The sequence below is a fragment of the Apteryx mantelli genome, chromosome 3, assembly GCF_036417845.1.
Source record: "Apteryx mantelli isolate bAptMan1 chromosome 3, bAptMan1.hap1, whole genome shotgun sequence".
In the NCBI taxonomy this organism is placed as follows: Eukaryota; Metazoa; Chordata; class Aves; order Apterygiformes; family Apterygidae; genus Apteryx; species Apteryx mantelli.
The window spans coordinates 117,401,909-117,423,988 of record NC_089980.1 but is presented as its reverse complement, the minus strand read 5'-3'; the positions used below and the strand labels follow the sequence as shown (position 1 = coordinate 117,423,988).

At 37.9% G+C, this 22,080-nt stretch overlaps 2 protein-coding genes across 8 annotated transcripts in view; one reads left to right on the top strand and one right to left on the bottom strand.

The window, feature by feature from the left end:
• Positions 1–1,023: 1,023 nt before the first annotated feature.
• Positions 1,024–21,071, bottom strand: ACP1 (acid phosphatase 1). Of its 4 annotated transcripts, none has more exons than XM_067294249.1 (7): positions 20,686–21,071; positions 20,400–20,523; positions 9,504–9,577; positions 9,280–9,393; positions 4,623–4,684; positions 2,251–2,356; positions 1,024–1,349 (listed from the first exon to the last, which is right to left on the bottom strand). In XM_067294249.1, exons 1-7 carry the CDS (start codon positions 21,052–21,054, stop codon positions 1,272–1,274), a joined length of 927 nt encoding a protein of 308 aa, XP_067150350.1. In that variant the 5' UTR covers positions 21,055–21,071; the 3' UTR covers positions 1,024–1,271. The 4 variants fall into 4 exon arrangements, with proteins under 4 accessions (XP_067150350.1, XP_067150351.1, XP_067150352.1 ...); XM_067294250.1 differs by lacking the exon at positions 9,280–9,393 and adding an exon at positions 9,111–9,224; XM_067294251.1 differs by lacking the exon at positions 20,686–21,071 and having other exon boundaries at positions 20,372–20,485.
• SH3YL1 (SH3 and SYLF domain containing 1) overlaps positions 20,705–22,080 on the top strand; it is a 54,994-nt gene continuing 53,618 nt past the window's right edge. For all 4 annotated transcript variants that reach the window (XR_010883835.1, XR_010883836.1, XM_067294248.1 and 1 more), the window contains exon 1: positions 20,705–20,779. Coding sequence is in view for 2 of the 4 variants with exons in the window: in XM_067294248.1 (XP_067150349.1) it covers position 20,779 (1 nt within the window). In the remaining 2 variants the exon portion in view is untranslated. The remainder of the gene's footprint in view (positions 20,780–22,080) is intronic.

Here is a 22,080-nt window from a genome sequence, read left to right as displayed (position 1 = left end):
AGTGGATAATGAATCCAGAGGCTACTCTATATTAGTTTGGAAGGTAGACAGAGGCAGTAACACAGCAAGGCTAAGTAAGAAAGCAAGTTTTAAAGAGAATGTGGTAATGCCAGTTCATACCAATGTTGCCATTACTTATAATAGGAAACTACCATGGTAGCAGTTATGTTACTACTCTCAAAAGAGACCTAAGGCAGAAATGAAAGGCAATGTTCAGACAAACAGGCATGGATTTTTACCATGCGATTTTTGTGAGAGCAGAACTTCCTACTTATTGGCCTTCTATTAACTTCACATTGTATTACAGATAGTCAGTCAAAACTGCTCTGAGAGTATAGTTTAAATTGAAGACAGTCCGTGTACTCTCCTGAGCAGTATCTGACAATATTGTCCATAGAGGAACTGAGATTATAGCAAATTTCTTTTATTATATTGTGTGAATTTGAATTATTTTACTATCTGTGTGATACAAAATATACACTTCACATCTACGCTTTTAAACTGACCTATTTTGTCCTGAAAATAAATACATTACACATACTTGTATTGGTGTGCTAGGAACTGGCCCCAAGACCAAAGGAAGACTAACTGGATAAGTACTATTAATATTCATTAGTATTTCTGAACCAAGTTCCTCTTAATTGGTATAAAACTGATTTATTCTTTGCTAACTGAGCACTTAAACCTATACAACCTGTTTTAACGGGACAGGTTTTGCTTACTCAAACTTTTGAAATAATGTTAAGAGCAATACCTGTCTAGGGGCAGACACAGTTCTTTTATTCACCCAGCACAGTATGAAACAGCTTCAGTCCAAAAGCTGTCTAACAATGCTAGGATGCTATGCCTAAGTACTAAGTATGCAGCTACTATTATCGCACAGCTTCCTGTTGGAAGTTGGTTTAAATTAACCCACTAATGGCCCAATAAGAACAACTCAGGTTAGTTTGTATTGCACATAAAGAAGCAAGATGTTATTTTTACAGTGCTTGTGAGAAAGCACTGGAAGAGTTCACAGATAAATTTATTCCGAATGAAATACTTTATTATTACATAGATGCATGAGAAAATGGTTGATCATCTAATTCAAGTTTAAAACTTTTCTATGTTTTTCTAATTAGATGACAGAAGAGTTACAATACAAAATTAAACTGAAAAAGTGCCAATTTGGCCCTACTGAGGAGGCATAATATTACATTTCAAATACATCAATCAAAGCTTACATATTTCAGGAGGAGCTAATTATTTTCTTTTAGAAATAAAATTATGCATTAATGAGGCTTCTCCAAAAACGCTTTACAGCATCTAACACACTGCTCGTAAACAGTTTCAAAGTCCTTTTCATTCCCCTAGAAAAGAGCAGAGGAAGAAAATGTAAGAACGGTAATATGCTCAGACCAAAAATTCTTACAAACTAGATCCCTGTTGCCAATAATGGCAAATAATTGACATTACAGAAGAATATAAAAACAGTACAAATACTCAATGATATTTTTTGCATATTTCCTCCCTGCTTTGAATTACCTGTGGTACATGAGCTTCCAGAGCCAAATACTGTGATTCTGTGCTCAACAACCCTTGAGTAACTTCCCTCCATAGATATTTCTTCTCTTTGAGCCCTTACAAGCCTTTTCTTTTCTCTTTTCTTTACACACAATCCTTTCATGTTGACTTTCACAGTTTAACAAACCACTGTGTGAAAAAATACCCCTTTTTGTTTTGAACCTGCCATTTGTTACTATCTACTTCTTGTATATCAAACAGTGATTCCCTTTTCACCTTTTCCCATGATATTCAAGACTTAATACAACTCTGTTGCATCTCTCTCCACTTTTCTTTCCTAAGCTGAAGAATCCTAGTCTAATTGGTTGCTCTTTGCTGACATTATTTCACTACTTTGACTATCTCAGTGCCCTTCTCTCTTTCTTGATTACTTCCTCTTTGAGAAATGATGCTGACTGACCAGGACTTTACACAGTATTCAAAATGTAGGTGCATTTTAAAATTAAATAATTTATATAAGCATAAAGATACTTTTTCCTTTCCTATTCTAATAATTTATATTGTTTTTTTCTCTATTCCTAGTAATTCCTAACTGAAAATATGTCTACAGTTGACTTGGTATTTCATCAGATAATATATTCCATGAGAACTGTGGGATCTGGCAAGGCTATATACTACATATATATATATACTACATATATACACACTGTTATTAATCAAGCCACCCAAAGAATTTCTTATACATACATAGTAAGGATCTTCAATAATAAGTTGTTTCTGTGGATCATAAGTCCCAAGTAGTTCAATTGTAGCCTTGCAGTCTTTAACTTGGTTGCTTTTTCTTTTCAGATCTCTGTAAAAGTAAAATTAAAAGTTTTCCAATCAACTTCTCAGAACTTCTTTTTGGCAGCAGCGTTAGACTGTCACATCCTTTCTTTTAAATTACCTCCCACTGATATAACATACTATTTTTGAGACAGTACTTTCCCCATCTACTTACAAATGAGTGTCCATTATCCTAAACGCAGTTAAAATGCACCTCTCATCACCTTCAAATTAAAAGCTCAGTGCTATGATTTTCACAATGCTGAACAGCTAGAACATGTTAAATTCTTTTAATATTATAAACCTCCATTCCTAATCATCACCTTTACCCACCCAGTATTGAAAATTTTTAAGTTGTTTTGCAAGGGGTCATTAGAAATAATTTCCTGCAGAGTATTCTTTCATATAGTTGCTATTAAGATTTACGACTTTACTTTTCTGTCTAAATCATACCACAAAAAGGCAGCAGTGAGGACTAACTCTGTGGCCTAACAAACTAAGCACTGAGCAGGGCCCTTTGAGAACACACACTATATTTCCAAGTCTTACACTGATTTATAGATGAGGTTTTAAAGAAAAAATTAATTAAAAAAAATTGCCATTTGTAGATCCCAAAGCACATTACAACTCCCAGTACTTTTTACACTTAAGAAAAATCTGTAAATACTTACAGTAATAATAATACTCAGCTTTAAGAAATTAATGATCCTATTTCATATAGTTTAGAAATATAAAATTGCAGTAAGAGTACAATATGCTTTTTCTTAAAAGTTAGGATTGCTCTATCAATCAAGCAATTATTCCCTGAAGTCACAGATTTTCAGTAAGTTCTCTAGCCTTCTATAATAAAAGGCGCAGCCCTGTGAATATTTATTATATTTTCAGAGGACAAGAAGGATGTTTGTTTGGAGATTGTCATCCCATGCTATATAATTATATTCACATAATTACAATGAATTCCAACCATTTGCTTCAAGGCTTTTGGCATACCACCTAATAAGTAGGAGGAGGCCAAATGGCTCCAGTACTAAGAAAAAGGGTTGTCCCAAATTAAGACTGCTCCCTTTTTGATATGATGGGCACTCCATCAGCATGTAAAATGGGCCAGTCTTCTGGAGCTACAGATAGGAATTCCCAGGGAAACTGCTTGAACTGGGTCTAAGTTTAAGATGAAATGAAAGTGTAGCAGTAGCAATATCCCTATTCTGCTATAGCTGTGATGCTTCTTCTGCTCTACAGTTCACATTATGGAAACTGTTAATACCAAAGTAAGTTTTATTTAAGAATTTAAATGAAACTAAAAGCAAACCTAATTAAGTCTTTGCCTGACAAACTGCAATCAATCCAAGTGTTATATACAGCATGCATGAATGAAAGATATAAGAGAGTCCATTCAAAACATTCTAGAAGAGTCAACAAATGATACTTCTTTCAGTTAAGTGCTGCTGTTTTAAAAAAAGTCTTTGTAGGTTACTAATAGGGTTGTTTTTTTAAACTAACTTTATATGCAATAGTCCTTACAAACACATTGACACTTGTACTTTATTAAAACTCAGTCCCTTAACACCAATTATAAGTGTGTACCTAATTCAGTTGAAAATTTGCTAAAGATGCCCAAATTGCCATATTAGGCAGCTACTTCTCCAAATCCATCTTAAACTCAAATTGTCTCAAAGACAGACTTAACTAGAATGATAGGAAACAGGAGCAAACAAGTCTCCTGGCTAACAACCTTACTTCAGAGTTCATTCTATTTCTCAAAAAAACAGAAAAAAGAAAGAAAGAAAAAAAAAACAGAAAACAACCTGTAATATGGATAAGTGCACAGAGAACTGAAGTTCTGTAGATGTAATAATGAAGATGACATGAGATGAGCAATGCTGATGATCTCTAACTGAGCAAGCAAAATCTTTAATCCCTTCCAAATTTCCACAGTATCTTTTAGATCCCATGCTAGAAAAACAGATCAATTTAATCAGAAGCCTTAGGACTTAAAATGAAAATATGTACTCATGCCTAACTCTACAGACATCAGTGGAATGTCTATAATTTAGCGTATACTCAAATTCCTTTTCTTTATTCCTTAAGTGGCATATATCACACAAATTGCTCACTTCTAGCTTATCAAACATATTAGAAGTGAAGAATACCTCTGTTAGGATATCATACACAAACACACACACACAACAAACAAAAAAACCCCAAAATATCACATCTGTCTTCCAAAGCGACTCATGAGCTAGCATTAGAAGTAATCAATTTTTTTTTTTTCCCCCCATTTCTTCATACATTACCTTAGATTGCTTTCATCCATACAAAGTATATAATCAAAGGTCTGGAAATCTTCTTTAGTAATCTAGAATTACAAATACGTGCTTGAGACTACAAACTGTGTTTCAATACAACACAGGAAAAAAATTACAGAATCTTGATTTATTCAAAGAAACAGATTACAAAAATTAAACTATCTTCAGCATCCCTTACAATAACATGTAAAGCATTTAAAAATACTCAGCCGTGGTTATTTATCCAGTTCTACAAGTTTTCCACAAAATAAATAAATTATATTTTATTAATAATTTTTAACATCCCATTAATCAACAAAGAAACATCACTAGAAATGTCACCACCTCCCATGCTTTCCAATAGCTAAAACTGAAGCAGGTTTTCAGTGATAGAAACCATGCAATAAAAAATGCAGGCAATTTACTGTCTTAGTATTTCATTGACAGGAAAACATAAAAAAATAGATAACGTGTAATACATAGAATCCAGAAATCTGTGCATTATACAAAGAAAGATAACAGGTGAAATTCAAAGCTAAAGTATGATGGCATGAACTACAATCTCTTAAAAAACAAATGCAGTGACATTCTGTGAGCTCACAAAATTTACAACACAATGTGAAAAATATCTGGGATCTACTTTATATCTTTGTACTGTCATACCAGCAGTTATTTTTCTTTCCTAGAGGTTATGGACTCCTAAACACACGTATTAATAAAATTCAGAGATCCAAGTTCAGAGTAAGGTGGGCAAGCATTTCTGATAATCCATTAATACCGGTAGCAACGTTATCTGTATTGGAATAAGGATGGCTGCAGATTTTAACAGTAGTAATTATACATCAGTTTACATTCACACCTTAGCTTACAGTAAAAACTTCCCACAATGCCTAAAATGCACAGTATGCTAGTACAAAATATCTGAGCCAGTTGTCCCTAATCAGGAAAGGCTAAATGGTATGAAATCCGTAATGAGTTCACATTAAGACTGCATTGCATGCATAGTCCTATGTGTAGCATCATAACCAAGAAACCTGGAAGGTTTCTAGAGTACAGATTTCTCTGGCAGTTGTCCCTGGGAAGGATGGGCTAGAGAAGCAAATAAGCAAGTGAAAATACAAAAAGGCTTAACACATTTTCCTAGAAGCCATCAGAGCTTTAACTTGTAAAAATTATTTACATATACAAACACTTTTTAGATAGTTTTTGTGTTAATAGCAAATACATATTGATTAAATCTCCCATACCAGAGAATATGAAAAGATTATTAGATTAAAGCCATACATGATACATTTCACACAGGGAGAACTGGGGGGAAAGGGGCTTTGACAAGAAAGGGTTAAACAGTGAAAACTAATGCAGACTTGTTTATTTTCACTGTAAAAATATTAGCTGTATTCATGCTGTGCCTTTGACCTATGAAAATATTTTTACAGTGAAAATAGCTCTGTTTTCCTAGCAACCCTTACAGAACCTCTACAGGCTTCTTCTGGTAGCTCTATGCAGCTAAATACTGGCCCCTGTGAAAATACACAGGCATAAATTTCTTTGTAGTACTGACAGGCTGAGAGGAAGCAGTGAAAAGGAAAACGCACCTGCCAAACTTCCTGTATACTTCGATGGATTGAAAGCTATTACCTTATGAACCAGTACTACCACTGATGCAGATGCTGTCCTAAAACCAGGATGATTGGTTAGCTTATGCTCTTGTGGCCTTACAACAGCCATCAGATACAAAAAGCATAATTCAGCAGACTCTAGTGACCTGAAGATTCCCCAAAACTATGAAAACTGGTCATATTTTGGGTGAAGAAATTGGGAACCTAAAAATGTGTGTGTATTTTGGAAAGAGTATTGGAGAGCTCAAGTGATCAATTTTGGATGGAACTACACAGACAAGAATAATTTTTACATTAAAAAAAATGCATATAACCATTATTAAAGACGGTCCATGGAAAAACACGTCATTGTTCTAATTTATCTATGTTAAGCATTTGCCTTCCATTTCAAGACGGGAAATGAAATCTCTTTTTCTCTCTAAAAAAACCAAAGAGTTGCAGTGGTCCTCAAATTTATTCAGTTGTGAAACAACATTTAATATAACCTTCTAATCTCAATTTCACATTAAAGGCAAATGCAAGACATGAGTCATACTGAAATAAATTTTGACCTGAGCATGAATAAAAATGAAACTGATTAATATACCATTTTGTACACAAAGGCTAAGAACTGAAAGAATTTCAATAGGTACATAAACATACATCAAGCAGCCTATTATCAACTAAAATGTTAAGATTTAATATGTATGTTGATATTTCAACACTTCCACTTAAAATTCACGATTATTATATACCATGGTAGGATATAACCAACCTAACATTTTCTCTTATATAAATCAGTCTTATAGCATGTGTCAGTTTTATATAAAAAAAGATATAATCCACAATTACCATAAATATGTGCAAAATTATTTGAAATAAAGTGCCTTTCACAGGGTACATAATTTTCCACAGGAATGAAAAGGATAATTGTATGAAGTAGTCATCTTATGACAGTAGTTAGGAGACAACAGAAGAAAAATCCTTCCTTTGTAATTCTGCAACTCCTGGGTTAAATCTTTCTCAATCTGTTCTGGAACAATGGAACAACTGGAACTATTCTGGTTGTTCTGGAACAACTTTCACTGGCACTTTTTCTGATGTGACCACTCTCAACAACCAAATTTTACACTGCTAAGTTTCTCTTTTTCCAGAAGTATTATGGGGCCATATCACGATCACAAGTTTTAGAGAATCATCAGAGACCATTTGATAGAACCTTGAAACAGTAAAATTGGAGTTACATAGCTAACACCAATGAAAAATGAACAGTTACCACAGGCCAGGGATTCAAAAGTTTCCTTCTTAACAAAAGTTGGTATTGTGGGGATGTTTTAGACATACTTCCATCCTGTTAGTCTTTCATAATATTGTCTCATCCTTTTTAATTTCTTCTCCCTGTACATCTAACATTCTATTATCAGATACACTTATAGCCTTCCTTCGGTTTTTTTTTTCCTGTTTGTTTTTTTGATCTAATCTCTTCTACTTTAAAACTCTGTTCATTTGCCAAAATGTATAGGCAAATTTCTTCAGGAATGTGTTCTCACTTCCTCCATGCCAAAAGAGCATATATAGAGTTGCTTCAAGGCAAAGGATCAACTGTTTTGGATACTTTGCTTTAGTTTAACTGCTCATGAACTGCTCCAATACCACCCAAGGACAGTTCTCCCATTTCTAAGGCTTATCTTTTAAGAAGACAAACATGTTACACTAATGTGACTGAAACACTAACTGATTAGTTTTACTACCATTTAGCTAGTATAACGATAAAATGTGCTGTTTTTAAGCACTAATAAGCAATAAATCTAGAACCTGTAATGAAAGAGATCACAACATCAACCAACTTTTTCTAGTAATTATTCTTACAGTAAAACAGTCAAAATCTGGAACAGTGTTGTGCTTAATTATGTTTGCACTATTATATAAGGGAGATTAGCATCAGGAAAGGTTAGCAGAGGGCAATCAACTAATTGAGGGAATTTATTTTAAAAAGTTAAAGAACTAAACATGTAGTTTTTGGAAGTGAAAAAATAAAGTGTGACCTCAGTAAGGTCTAGTAAAATTCTGAAGGGAACAGAAATGAAAGACATTAACACGACTACTTGATCTTTTTGTCAGTACAAGAACCAGTGGCATAAACTCAAGCTAAGAAAAGGTCAAGTCCTAAAGGAGTACTTTATATCCAGAGAGTAGTTAATTGAAATAAGTTCTGTGCATTTATTTGAGAATCTTAATTTAAATAGATGCAGACATGTTTGTTTCAGATCTCTCTGGAATGCAACATGAAAGTACACTTTCTTTCATTAGTGAAAACTGAGATGAGTTTTGTCAAAAAGAATGTTTCAAGGCTATGCTTTCCGCTGAAGATACCACCAACCCTACTACTAATCTTGGGTTTAAGCTCCTTAGTTCTAATCTAGCATTCCAAAAACTTTTAAAAGATTTTCATCCAAAAGCAGAAATTTTAGTGATGGATAAACAGGTATTCTACTTCTTTTTCGGACCTGCTGAATAAAAATGCAATCCTTTCAAATTCCAGTCAATTTTTTGCTTAAAGAAGTGCCACAGATTACGAGAAGTCATCCATTTTAAGAAGTACTCAAAAATATTTCAGAAAAATGTGCAAAATACAAAGGTATTGAAGGTAAGATTCTTCTACAATGGAGAAGCTGCTCAAATGCTTCCTAATTTTACTTCCAATGAAGTTTAATAATAAGAAACTAACTTCACCTGGAAGAGTTAGGTCACTTTGAAGCCCTTTGAAAGACTGCACATATTTATTATGCGACGCTTAACTTTGAGCAAATGAACTTGGTCAAATGACTTCTGTGATTGTAATGGTTAGAGCCGAACAAAGAATGGGTATGAACATGAAAGAAAATATACTCTCTTCTACCTGCCGTGCTTTATGGGCTGTCTCAATGCCATGATTTCTTAGACAGCTTAAAGCCCTTGCATCTGGGCAGCGCCCCACGTTCCAGTCTGAAACAGCAGCACTGTCTGTCATCCACTGTAACAACAAAACAAATACATATACATATTTAAAGAAAATAAGAGTACAGTACCTGCCTGGCAATATGATTCATGGTAATGCCATGCTTCTTCATGCAAGTCTGTCCTCGATAGTCAGGAGGGTTTCCTATTTCATAGGTAGATGTCGCTGCACTGTCTATCCTCCACTACAGAAAAACAGATTTATATTTTATTTTTCCTTTCCCACTGCTCATATTTGTACTAACTGGCTAACAGACAGTTATTTCTTAGGCAGGTACAGAAATAAGTTACTTACCTTATTTTCAACTTTTGCATCAGTTACAAGTTTTCTAAAAACTGCTTCAGCTATTGGAGAGCGACAAATGTTTCCTACAGAAACATGAAATTAAAGTAAAATTTAGGATGATTAAAACCAAAAATTAAATAGTTGTGTGGATTCATCAGCATAAATCAGATGAAAGATTTTTTACTTAGCTACAATGTGGATTGCTTATGTTATTCTATCCCAAGAGATTCTGCAACAGTGGAAACATAAGATGCATCACTCTCTCGAAATGCACATTATTACATGCAAAGATATACCTAGTTAAAATAAATAGGAGGGGGGTTGTCTAAGCACATTGCCCTATTCCTCTCCTCCTCTACAAAGTTTATGATCACAGAAGACAAGGCAAAATTACAGAATTTCTAAGTGGCAGCAAATCAGCTGCAAATCCTCCTACATACTGGCATTTTTCAACTAATGTTTTACTGGATAATCTACAAATATTCATTTGAAGTATTTATATTCTTATCCACCTATGAAACAAAACTTTTGAACAATTCCAAAACACAATCACCCCCACTGTGGAACCAGCTTAGCAAAATGGCTGAACAACCTGCAGTTAGAAAGCTGCTAACTACTAAAGCGAAGACACTCCAGGTCAAATGGAACTTTCAAGAGCAGCTTCCAGCTACTAATTCCAAAACCTCAAGGAAAAGAAAAGAAAAAAAAAATCAATTACATAAGATCTTAAATACTTAAGGAAAAGAATTTTTCCAATTTTTTTTTTTGGTCCAGAGTATGGAGAATTAGGGATGAAAAGCGACTCTGACAGCAAGGCTTAAGTACTGCCAGTCAGCCAACAAACAGGTAAGATACCTGGTTTCTTATATAAATAAGAAATAATAAATCTTCCCTTCCAACGGCCTCTGATTATATTAGCCACATGGTCTGAGCATTACTTTCAATAAAAACCCATCTCAACAATGAAATAGTGACCAATGAAAAACTAGAAATAATCGAGCTACAGCATTTATTCCACTGCTGAGGCTATAACCATGTTATTCATTTAAGGTAGACCAAATCTACACACAAAAATACATACTCTTTGAAAAAAACAAAGAAACATCACAACAACAAAGTCTACTCAACTATTATTTGAACTCTTTCTACCTTTTCATCCTTCAAAAATTCTGTGAAACTAGGTGTAAATTTGTAATACCTGGCATTCCACTTAGATGCACAACAAATCATAAAAACAAATCTTCGCCTTCCATCTAAGAGAATGTATGATTCTACTCATCCCTCTGTCTTTTGAGCAAATAAGTATAAAATATATCACAAATGCTAAAACTCATTTCTGTAACTTTAGATAAATCACAAAGATCACTGTTCTACTATTGATTAAATTCTTTCCAAGTTTCATCATCAAGAAATAGTAAATAATGAAATGCCCAACAACAGAGCTAAATTGCTGGCAGCAAACTGGCAGAACAAACACACAGCCTCATTTTCATGCCAATATATTCACACAAAATATCAAGGCAGATACCTTACTACTAAAGAGAAAGAAATTGCCGTGACTTGAATATTTAATAATTTGCTCTCAATTATGTCAACTATATAATAAAATCAAAGCGGGAAGTGAACCATTTAAGTAATACAAATTTGTTGCCATAGTTTTGGAGAAAGTCTAATCACTAAATGGGCAAAAGCAACTGTCTAACCATTTGGAAAACAATTTTGCTGAAGCATTAAGTGAATTTTGATAGCAGCAGATCTTTTTCCAGGTGCAAATATACTATTTCCTTTATTTGAACTAGTTTATTGCAAGCTGAGAAACTAAATTGGACTTGAGAGAAAAATAAAGCAGAAAAAAGTTGTTTTTTATCTACAAATTAGTGACAAAAGAGAGATTCATTTCTATTAATTATAAGAATGTTGAAGAATAAAAATAAATAAATCTCACTTCCTTTGCTGAATAAACTAGTTAAGCATTAAGCAGTACCATTTTAATAGGAAACCGAGGGAACATGTGAACATAGAACATTAGACAGAAAAGAACCTTCACAGTCACAGAATCCAGTCCTTCCATACTGTAGACAAATACACCATCAAGCTCCCTTTTAAAAGCATCATCTGTATTACAAGGTTAACCCAGAAACTCATTTCCTCTGATAGCCAGAAACCTTCCAATTTCCAGTTATTATTTATTCGTGGAAGCCTACACTCATTTGATCTTGGTTAACATCACTCTGTATCTTAAAAACCTTTCTTCCTTTCAGCAGATACAGAACCAACATACTTCTTGTCAAGCACAGTTGTGCTAAGCTAAACAAACCAAGCTCTCAGTCTCCTCAGGAAATTAATTGTCCCTTATCTAATCATTCTAGTTAACCTAACTCTACATTTGTTCTAAATAGAATTCATTTTTCTTGAATGCTGACAACTAAAACTACACACAGTATTCCAGGAAATGTCTTACCAACTCCTTTTATAAAAGAAAAAAAAGACTCCAAAATATTTACTTAACTCTATTGAAAATAACTTGAGATAACACCTTCCAGAATCACATTTTGATCCTTCATGAATATCAGATTTGTGATCATAATCTCCTACTTCTACTTAGCCCATTCCATCTCTTTCTCTGTTGCTTCAGATAACTTTAAGTCTTCATTCTAAACTATTAAATTCCATTTCTACTACACCAGCTTTCAAGACCATCCAGTTCTTCCTGAACAATATTTTTCCTCTGAATGAATAATACCACTCAACTCATGTTTGCAGGCCCTGGTCCTCATGGGTGACTTTAACCACCCTGATATCTGCTGGAGGGACAACACAGCTAGGCACAAACAGTCCAGAAGGTTCCTGCAGTGCATTGATGACAACTTCCTGATACAGGTGATAGAGGAGCCAACGAGGAGACGTGCTCTCCTGGACCTCATACTTACAAACAAGGAAGTACTGGTTAGAGATGTGAAAGTCACGGGCAGCCTTGGCAGCATGATCATGAGATGGTGGAGTTCAGGAATCTGCAAGGAAGGAGCAGGACAAAAGGCTGGATCACATCCCTGGACTTCAGGAGAGCAGACATGGGCCTGTTCAGGGACCTGCCTGAAAGAATTCCTTGGGATACAGAAAGGAAGAGGAGTCCAAGAGAGCTGATTGATATTCAAGGATCGTCTCCTACAAGCTCAAGATATCAAGCAAAGGCGGCAGGAGGCTTCTACGGATGAACAAGATGCTCCTGGCAAAACTCAAACCTAAAAAGTAGGCATACAGGAGGTTGAAGCAGGGACAAGTGACCTAGGAGGAATACAGAGACTGAGCATGCAGGGATGGGGTTGGGTTTGGGTGGCCAAAGCCCATTATTGAGTTGAATCTGGCGAGGGACATACACGACAACAAGAAAGGCTTCTACTAGTACATAAGCAGCAAAAGGAAGGCTAGGGAAAATGTGGGCCTGCTGCTGGATGAGGCAGGGGTCCTCGTGAAACAGGACACAGAAAAGGCTGAGGTACTGAATGCCTACTTTGCCTCAGTCTTTACCGGCAAGACTTGCCCTCAGGAATTCCAGGCCCCTGAGACCAAGGGGAAAGTCTGGAAAAAGGAAGACTTGCTCTCGGTGAAAGAGGATCAGGTTAGGGAACACTTAAACAAACTGGATGTAAACAAGTCCATAGGACTTGATGAAATGCTGAGGGTGCTGGCCAACGTCACTGCAAGGTCACTCTCAATTATCTTTGAAAGGTCATGGAGATCAGCAGAGGTTCCTGAGAACTGCAGATATCACCCCTATCTTCAAGGGCAAAAAGGAATACCCAAGGAACTACAGGCCAGTCAGCCTCACCTTGATCTCTGAAAAGGTGATGGAGCAAATAATTCTGGATACTATTTCCAGACATGTGAAGGACAGGAAAGTTATCTGGAGTAGTCATCAGGGATTTACAAAGGGGAAATTGTGCTTAACCAACCCTTCTACAATGAGATGACTGGTTTGGTGGATGATGGGAGAGCAGTGAATGTTGTCTACCTTGACCTCAGTAAGGCTTTCCACACTGTCTCCCATAACATCCTCACAGACAAGCTGATGAACTACAGGGCTGATAAGAAATCAGTGAGGTGGACTGAAAACTGGCTGAACTGCTGGACTCAAAGGGTTGTGAAGAGCGGCACAAAAACAAGCCACTAGTGGTGTCCCCCAGCAGTCAATCATGGGTCCAATACTGTTTGGCATCTTCATTAACCACCTGGATGATGGGACCAAATGCACCCTCAGCAAGTTTGCAGATGATACAAAATTGGAAGAAGTGGTTGGTACACCAGAGGGTTGTGTTGATACTCAGCGGGACCGCAACAGGCTGGAGAAATGAGCAGACAGAAACCTCAGGAAGTTCAACACAGGGAAATGCAAAGTCCTGCACCTGAGGAGTAATAACACCATGCACCAGTACATGCTGAGGGCCAATCAGCTGGAAAGCAACTTTGCAGAAAAATATCTGGCGGTCCTGGTGGACAACAAGCTGATCATTGATGAACAAGCCATTAATGTTTCTTGTAGCAAAGGCGGCCAACAGTACCCTGGGCTACATTAGGCAGATCCTTCTCCTCTATTCAGCGCTGGTGAGGCCACAGCTGGAGTAACACGTCCAGGTCTGGCCTCTCCAGTACAAGAAAGACACGGGCCTGCTAGAGTGAGTCCAGCAAAGGGCTATGAAGACGAAGAAAGGACTGGAGCATCTGTCATATGAGGAAAGGCTGAGAGAGCTGGGACTGTTTAGCCTGGAGAAGAGAAGGCTCAGGGAGATCTTATCAATATGTATAAATATCTGAAGGGAGGGTGTGAAGAAGACAGAGACAGACTCTTTTCAGTGATGCCTAGTGATAGGGTGAGAGACAACAGACACACACACCAAAACACAGACAATTCTGTTTGAATCTAAGAAAAACTTTTTTGCACTGAGGGTGACTGAGCATTGGAACAGGTTGCCCAGAGAGGTTATGGAGTCTCCATCCTTGGAGATACGCAAAACTTGACTGGATGTGGTCCTGGGCAATCTGCTCTAGCTGACCCTACTTGACTGGGGCGGGGGTTCGACCAGATGATCTCCAGAGATATCTTCCAGCTTCAGCTATTCTATTCATGCACAGTTACAGAATCACAGTAAATTTCATTACTACACCTAAAATTTCTGTAACAAATAATGATGTACACTAAATACTATTGGTCCTACTAATTCATTAACTATCTTTCAGAATTTCAAAGTGACTCTCTTAAGTAAAACTCTCACATTTTTTTTTGTTTGTTTAACCTTCCTCATTACCTGAACTGAATCACCTTATGACGTGATCCAAATTATTTTTACTCTTCCAGTGTCCTCACTACTTAAAATAAATGTCAGATCATCCTTTGATGGCACCATGATCACTGACTGATTAAATATATTAGCTACCACTTCTAGCAATACCTAGAAAATGTGGTTATGTTCTTTTTAAAACAAACTTGTTACCTAGTTTGTGACTTGAAAATCAGTGTCTTCCATGATGACACATTCCAGATATTACTGGAGGAACTAATACTATTACAGTACTGCCATCTCCATTCAAATCTATTCTTGGGGACTACAGGAAGAATCCCATAACTAACTTAATAGAAGCTCTTTTTCACCATACTCTTCAGTGTTATTTCTGTATTAACCAATTATGTTTATCCATGCTACTCCTAGCCATTATGCTATAGTTCTTCCCATTGTTAATGTAAAGCACTACCTTACCTCACTGATATTGAGTAACATGCAAACTTCAGTTGTTGTTTTCCAGTCATGATCACTTCCCCATGATATTTTATATCCATACAATATCCAGTTTTACTTCCCACATCTTTCTTTCCATGCTTTGTCCAGGCTCCTTGCGTGTGCATAGCGTTTCCTAAATTACAGATTGACAAGTGCCTGAGGAATGAACAGAAAATCTCACAGAAAGATTCATATGGGATTACCTTCCTCCTTGGACTTGAACCATACTTTCCTTACATCTTGTCTACCCCTTCCTTATCACTAATCTTATCTTTACTTCCTATCCTCCTACCCACTGATATTCCTTTTTCCTTTTTTTGCATTTCTGATTGATATGATTATGATCTTATGTATAAGATACTGGTATGAAAGTTCTCTGAATCTCTGTCTTCTCCATTTTTTAAATGTCAAGCTTTTTAAACTGTAGTGACATTTTCAAACTCAGAAAGCTAGTACCCAAAGTACCCAGACAGAGTCTGCCCACTGAAGTAAATCCTACAACCATCTCCAAATGATGACTTAGGGTAAGAGACTCAAACTTCACTCATAGAATCAGTCCCGGAACCATTTGTTGATCACTTTTACAGTTGTGCTTTGTCACTCATTTTCTAGGGACAAGAACACCACTGACGATTATCCAAGTGGCCAATATGCTTTCTGAATTCTTCTTCCAGTCTGTGTATTAATCTTTCATCAATCCCCATAAGGGCACGAAAGATAACTTGTATCCATTTCAGGCTCAGGTCCATAGCTCATCTGGTAGGCAAGACAACCACCTTTTGGTTAAGTTTTTCACTTTTAAAGTCAAATAGACCTGCCTCTTCTTAGCGATGGCATCAACTAAGTGGATCCAAGCACTGCTGATCTTGTCATCTATTCTCTCAAGTTGTTTTATATCCTCACTGTTCCTTATCCAGCTAACTCTTTTATACCTTCTCCAAATGCAAACAGATGCTTTTTTTCTTCTTCCTTTGTTATCCCATCTTCTGTTTCTAACAGAAGTTTTCATCCTCTCACATTTAAAAATCTAGTTTTTGACTCTGTTTATTTTTCCCTAGATGGTCAGTTCATCTGAGTTATTTTAATACCGCTTCCTGGTATTATTTGCTTCATCAATTTACCATCCTTTTCTTCAGCAAGTGTTTAAAGCTTGCTAATTACTCTACTCTATGTACTCAAATTCCTGTCTAAACTTCATCATAGTTCCCAGTTGTGTTACTGTATCTTCTCTTCAGTTAAATCTATCTGATGATGCTTAGCACTCAATTAGCTTTGTACAGAACCATTCAAAACTGATCTTAGTCCACATTCCCTGTCCTTTCCACTCACTGTCAACTGCACAGCTAACATTCCTACTACCATTCTTAACCTGGAAGAGCTAAGTATATAACAACAAATGGCACGACCTAACTTTCACACATTTCCCCCCACCACCAACACACAGTGGAATTACTCACGGAAGTTAAATATTAGCATAAATATACTGAAAAAAAAAAATTCAAGTGCAACTCAATTTGAGCTCAAGACATCAAAATTGAGGTGTCTAAAGGAGTCCTAGGTGTCTAACTCCCTAGTCAGTGGAGGTTTGGTCAATATAATCAATGTCAATAGCTGTATCACTCACTAGAATCCACGGTACTCAAACCATCAGCTAATCATGTGGATGTTACAAAGTTAAAATTATTTTCCTGCAACAAGATTATTTTCAATTATCAACTAGATCATTATGCTTTTCCCAGAAAGCCAGTAGCTTCCCAAGCTCCTCAGTAATAATAGCACTTTTCAACACATAAGCACCTACCCACAATGATCAGACTCTCAACCTTTTTTAAACAGGCATCAAAATCTTATTTTCCAATTCCATGATCACTTGTATGACCATGCTATCAACTCTCTCTCAAACTTCTGTATCATTCTGAATCACAGATTGAATAAGGCACTATATTCTAACAGCCATCCTACTAATGTTGCACAGAAGCAACATATTTTCCTTCTTCTAACATTCTCTTCTTTGTCCAAAAATTGCATTAGTTCTTTTTGTCAGCTTGCTGAGAAACCCCATTACAGTAGTTATTTATGATGACCTCTTCAATGCCTTATTCAAGCTATTGCTTTCCCATTCTGCAGCTATAAACTAACTGCATTTTGTTCCATGAAGCTCTGAATTTGCCTATATTTAAAAAGCATAATGGATTGTGATCTGTGAACTAGAAAATCGAATCTCTCTGTAACTACAACCTAATTTCCTCATTACTGGCTACCCGATCAATTTATTGTCATTTTAGAAAAGATTTTATGCAATCTATATCTCTGATGACACTGATACTCAGTGGCTCATACCAACCATCAGTTTTTTGAGGACAAACAAAAAAAACCACTTTGCTTAATTCCAGCTGTCTAACAACTATTCCTCCATATACTGAGATCTACCAGTAGGCCAGTTTCTGGTCTCTTTAACATACCCATGCAGCTTGTCATGTTATTGTGGTCAATACTGTCAACTGAGAGACAGAGGCTTACTTATATAACATGGCATTATATTAAGATGATTTCTGGAGCTCAACTGTTAATTAGACGAGCTACATGATTAAAAAAAAAAACAAAAAAACCCACAAACGAGCAAGCAAGCAAACTGCTTTTTGGTTCATGTCCAGTTATAATTCTTCCTTTGGCTTAAAAAAAATTATTTCCAGGTGCTTTTTCGTATACTGTAATCACATATGCTGTTAAATGCTCCATTTATTTTTCAGTGCTGAGAAACCCTTATCATTAATGTAATTATGCACATTAACTAGATTATATTTTGCTGTGCAATGAATATCTGCTTATCTCATCACAAACAAAGAATACAGTAAATGGATATTTCAGTAATAGGTTTCTTTCAAAATAATGTAGAAATAAAGTAATTTTTCACGAAGCCTTGTACTTTTTGGGATCAGCTCTCACTGAATGTGGGAGATATTCAGAATTAATGGGCCTTGTTAATCAGCAAACAACACTACAGATATCTGCAGTTCTAGAAGTCTGTTTAGTAGGTTTTTCAGCAGTAACCTTAGGTATTATTTATAACCAAAAGCAGGGAAAAAAAATCTAATAAGGTATCAACATTACTTCTCAAAACTAATAAAAAAAAATAAGGAAACTTTTTGCAGGAAACGATAAAAGGTGCCTGAGAAACTTATCTTAAATAAGTGTATATCTGACTGGAAAAAAAATAAGTGTTTGTTATCTAAACTAGCTTTTCATGTCATATGCCTATCAAAACCTACCATTAGGTTACTTTTTATAAGCCAATAAGGTAGAAGAGGAAATTTCAAACAAATTTACAACGCTTACTTAAAAAATCATCCCTTTAACATCAAGACTTTCTGACTTGCTCACCTTTTCCTCAAACTCAATATAATTCATTATTTTCATACCAAAACTATTATTAACGTTCACTAAAAATGGTTTCTCAGAAACCAAACTGGATTAGGAACTTGTTAACGTACAAATGACCATCATGGCGTTACAGATCCATAGATACATATGAATCATTTGGTGAAGATTACTGTTGTAAGAACTTATTGTTAGGAGAGAAGGATTCACTAGATGCCCTTATACTAAGAGGTTTGCCTAGACCAGTGGCTCCAAACAGCAATTGATAACTCCTTATCTAACAGATGTTTTCCCTGAGTTATTATTAAGGGTTGATTTTATTGTAACGTGGCAACAGAACATTTTTCACAAAACTAAACTCTTGCTTTGCTATTCAACTCATCTCCCTTTCTATTACAGAAAAGCAGATAGTATACATATAATCAACCAATAAGAGTTTGTTTTTGTAACAAAACTCTATCCAATTAAAAAAAAAAATGGTGAAAACTCCAGGGATTCACAGGGATCAAATCCCAGCACACAGGTAATATTATAAGTGCTAGGAAGCAGATAATATTAAAAACCCTACTAGATCAGAGCAAAGACCCATCTAGCTTGCTGTCCCCAAAAGAGACTCGAAGCAGGTGTTTAGAGAAAACATGTATAAAATAGGATAAGGCCATGTGCTCTTTCACTAATGTAATCCTCCCAGCAGTCAGGTTAGGAATTTGTTGCTCATGAAAATACAAAAGATGCTTATCAGCAGCCAATTGTCTTAAACTTCAGGAATGCATCCAAACCCTTTCTGAACACATTTGTACTTCTGTTTTCCATAACATCTTGTGACATAAAATTCACAAATATAAGCAAATTCTTATTTAAAAAAATGTGTTGCCTAGTTCTTCATTTGGACAATCCTTCAACTTGCAAGAAAAAGAGAGTCAGATTTTTCTCACGCCTGTCATGATGACCATGATTTCATAGATCAAAATCATCTCCACCCTATACCAAGTTCCTTTTCTTACTAAAAGAGTTCTAGCGTATTTATCCTCTTCTTATAGACAAACTGTTTCCTTAATTTTAATCATTCTCGTCACCTCTTTCCTTTTTTAAAATCAGGTGATCAGAACTGCAAACCATACCAATGATGTACTGCAGCAGAAATGTGGCATCATGACATTTGCCGTTTGGTTCTCTATTACCTCCCTATTATTCTAGAAGCTAAGCACTGAGCTGACAGTTCCAGAAGGCTATTCACAAAAACCATTTAATGCTACTCTTGAGTAGCAATAGCTAATTCAGAGCTCAGGTTTGCATATGTATAGTTAGGGCCAGCTCTTCCCCACGTATAAACATCGCATCTATCAACACTGTTTCACCTGTTTTGTACTGGCCACTCCGACCTATTTCTGATATAAACACTTGCTCAGGGGAAGGGAACAGATGCTATTTTCTGCTTTTTTCCTCCCTACTCGGGCACTGTTCCGACCCTTCTTGAGGGAGACAGCCGCAAGCTGCCGCCGGGCGCCCAACGCGACCGGGGAGTGGGACGTGGGAGGCTGCCGGGGTGGGCCTGCCGGCAACCCTGCCAGGCGGGGCCCGCTCGCCCCGAGGCGGACCCGCCTCGCCGCGCTCCCCGGGAGCGCCGGGGGCTCCCGTTATCTCTCCACCCTCACCCAGTCCCCCCAGCCCGGACAGCGGCGGGAGGGGGGCGAGAAAGGGCCCGCCGGCACCCGGCCCGCTCACCCAGACACACGAAGAGCACCGACTTCACCTCCCTCGCCGCCATCTTCGCTCGCACCAGCCGCGCCGAGAGAGGTCCTTCCCGCCGCCAGCCTGTCGTGCCGCCTGCGCCTCGCTTTACGGCACCGGCCGCTACAGCCGTCTACGATTTTTGCCTGATTTGAGGGATAAGCAGGGAGATAAAACATAAAAACACAAGCACCGACGTGGGCATGGGGGGCGGCGGCGGGGCCGCGCGCGCCCGCCGGCTCGGCTCGGCTCGGCGCGCGGGGGGCGGGCAGGCGGTTGGTAGGCGCCCTAAGACCCTCCTGCCTCACCTGCGCCAGGTGAGCGGCGCGGCGGCCCCGCCCCGCCCCGGCGCTGCCCAGTGCGGTGGCGGCCTGGGAGCGGGCGGCGGCGGCGGCAGCAGAAGTGAGTATCGTCGCCGAGGGGCTCCCGCCCACCGCGGCCGGCCTCGCTGAGGCGGTGGCGGCCCGCTCCCTCTTGCCCGCGGTGCTCCGCGGCGCTCCGCGGCCTCCTCCCCGGCGCAGGGTTGGGGGGGGACGAGCTTCCGCCGCCCCTGGGGCAGGCAGGGGGTGAACGGAGCCCGAGGAGCGCGGCAGGGCCTGGCCCGCCGCTGGGAGCACCGCGCCTCCCTCCTGCCTCGGACGGCGCCGCTGGCAGCGCCCGCAAGAGCGCTCGGACATACGAAGTAGGCCTGCACTTAGCGGGCCGTGTGGGTCGCTGCTCCAGCGGGTGTTTCAAATGCTGAGCCTGCTAAAACCTGGCATAAACTGAGGAACGTGCTCTTAAAATACAAACGCTGCTCTTTTTTCCGTTAATTCCCCCCCTCCCCTTCCCCCCCAGTTGCAGCATGTGGTGCATCCTCAGATTAGAAATTTGAGAAACATCTAATATGGTATTGGTCCTATTAGACTGATGTTGCAGTTTGGCACGTATACTTCTAGCTGACCAGGACGGCTGGAATTTTTTTCTTGTATGTGGTTTATCTGTAGGGTTACCACATGGATCTAGCTGGGTTTTGTAACACGGGCTCTATCCCAGCCCTGTGGTGGCAGGGTGTGGCCAGGGGCTGGATTCCTTTGCTGCTTTTAAGACTAGCTTGCCTTGTTTTTCAGTCAAAATGTGGTAGTTTGAAGATTAAAAATGTAAAATTTTAATATTGTGCAAAATCTGAGACTTTCAAATCAAAGAGATTAATAATTAAAAATTATAACCCAACAAGCTTCTATCAAGTGTATTTTCTCCAAAATGGAGTTAATAGTGCATTTCCTTTTATGCAGCTTCATATGCTGGTCTGCTTATGACACATTTGTCATAATGTGGTTGTACAACTGCATCTTTTTCTTTGCAATGGAAATCATTGGTATTCAGAAACATTCATTTTATATCAAATATTCCTTAGTTGTTCTCTCTCAGCACTGTGTCATTCCACAGTAGCACTGGTCCCCTTGCAGGTGTCAGGAATGCAAAGGTGTTGGATCCAGAAAGACACCATGATACTGCTCAGCTATCAGATACAGACTCAGTGGAGGAAAGAAGGGTGAGATGAGTCAGTTGTGTAATTCTCACACAAAGATCTATCATGTTTCATAAACCGAGCAATGTTGAGTGCTACTATTCCTGCTTTCTATCAAATAAAGTGGCTTGAGGCACCAATGTAGGAAATACATTTTGCTGCCTCTCCCTTTCCATGCAGATGTGGGTTGAGG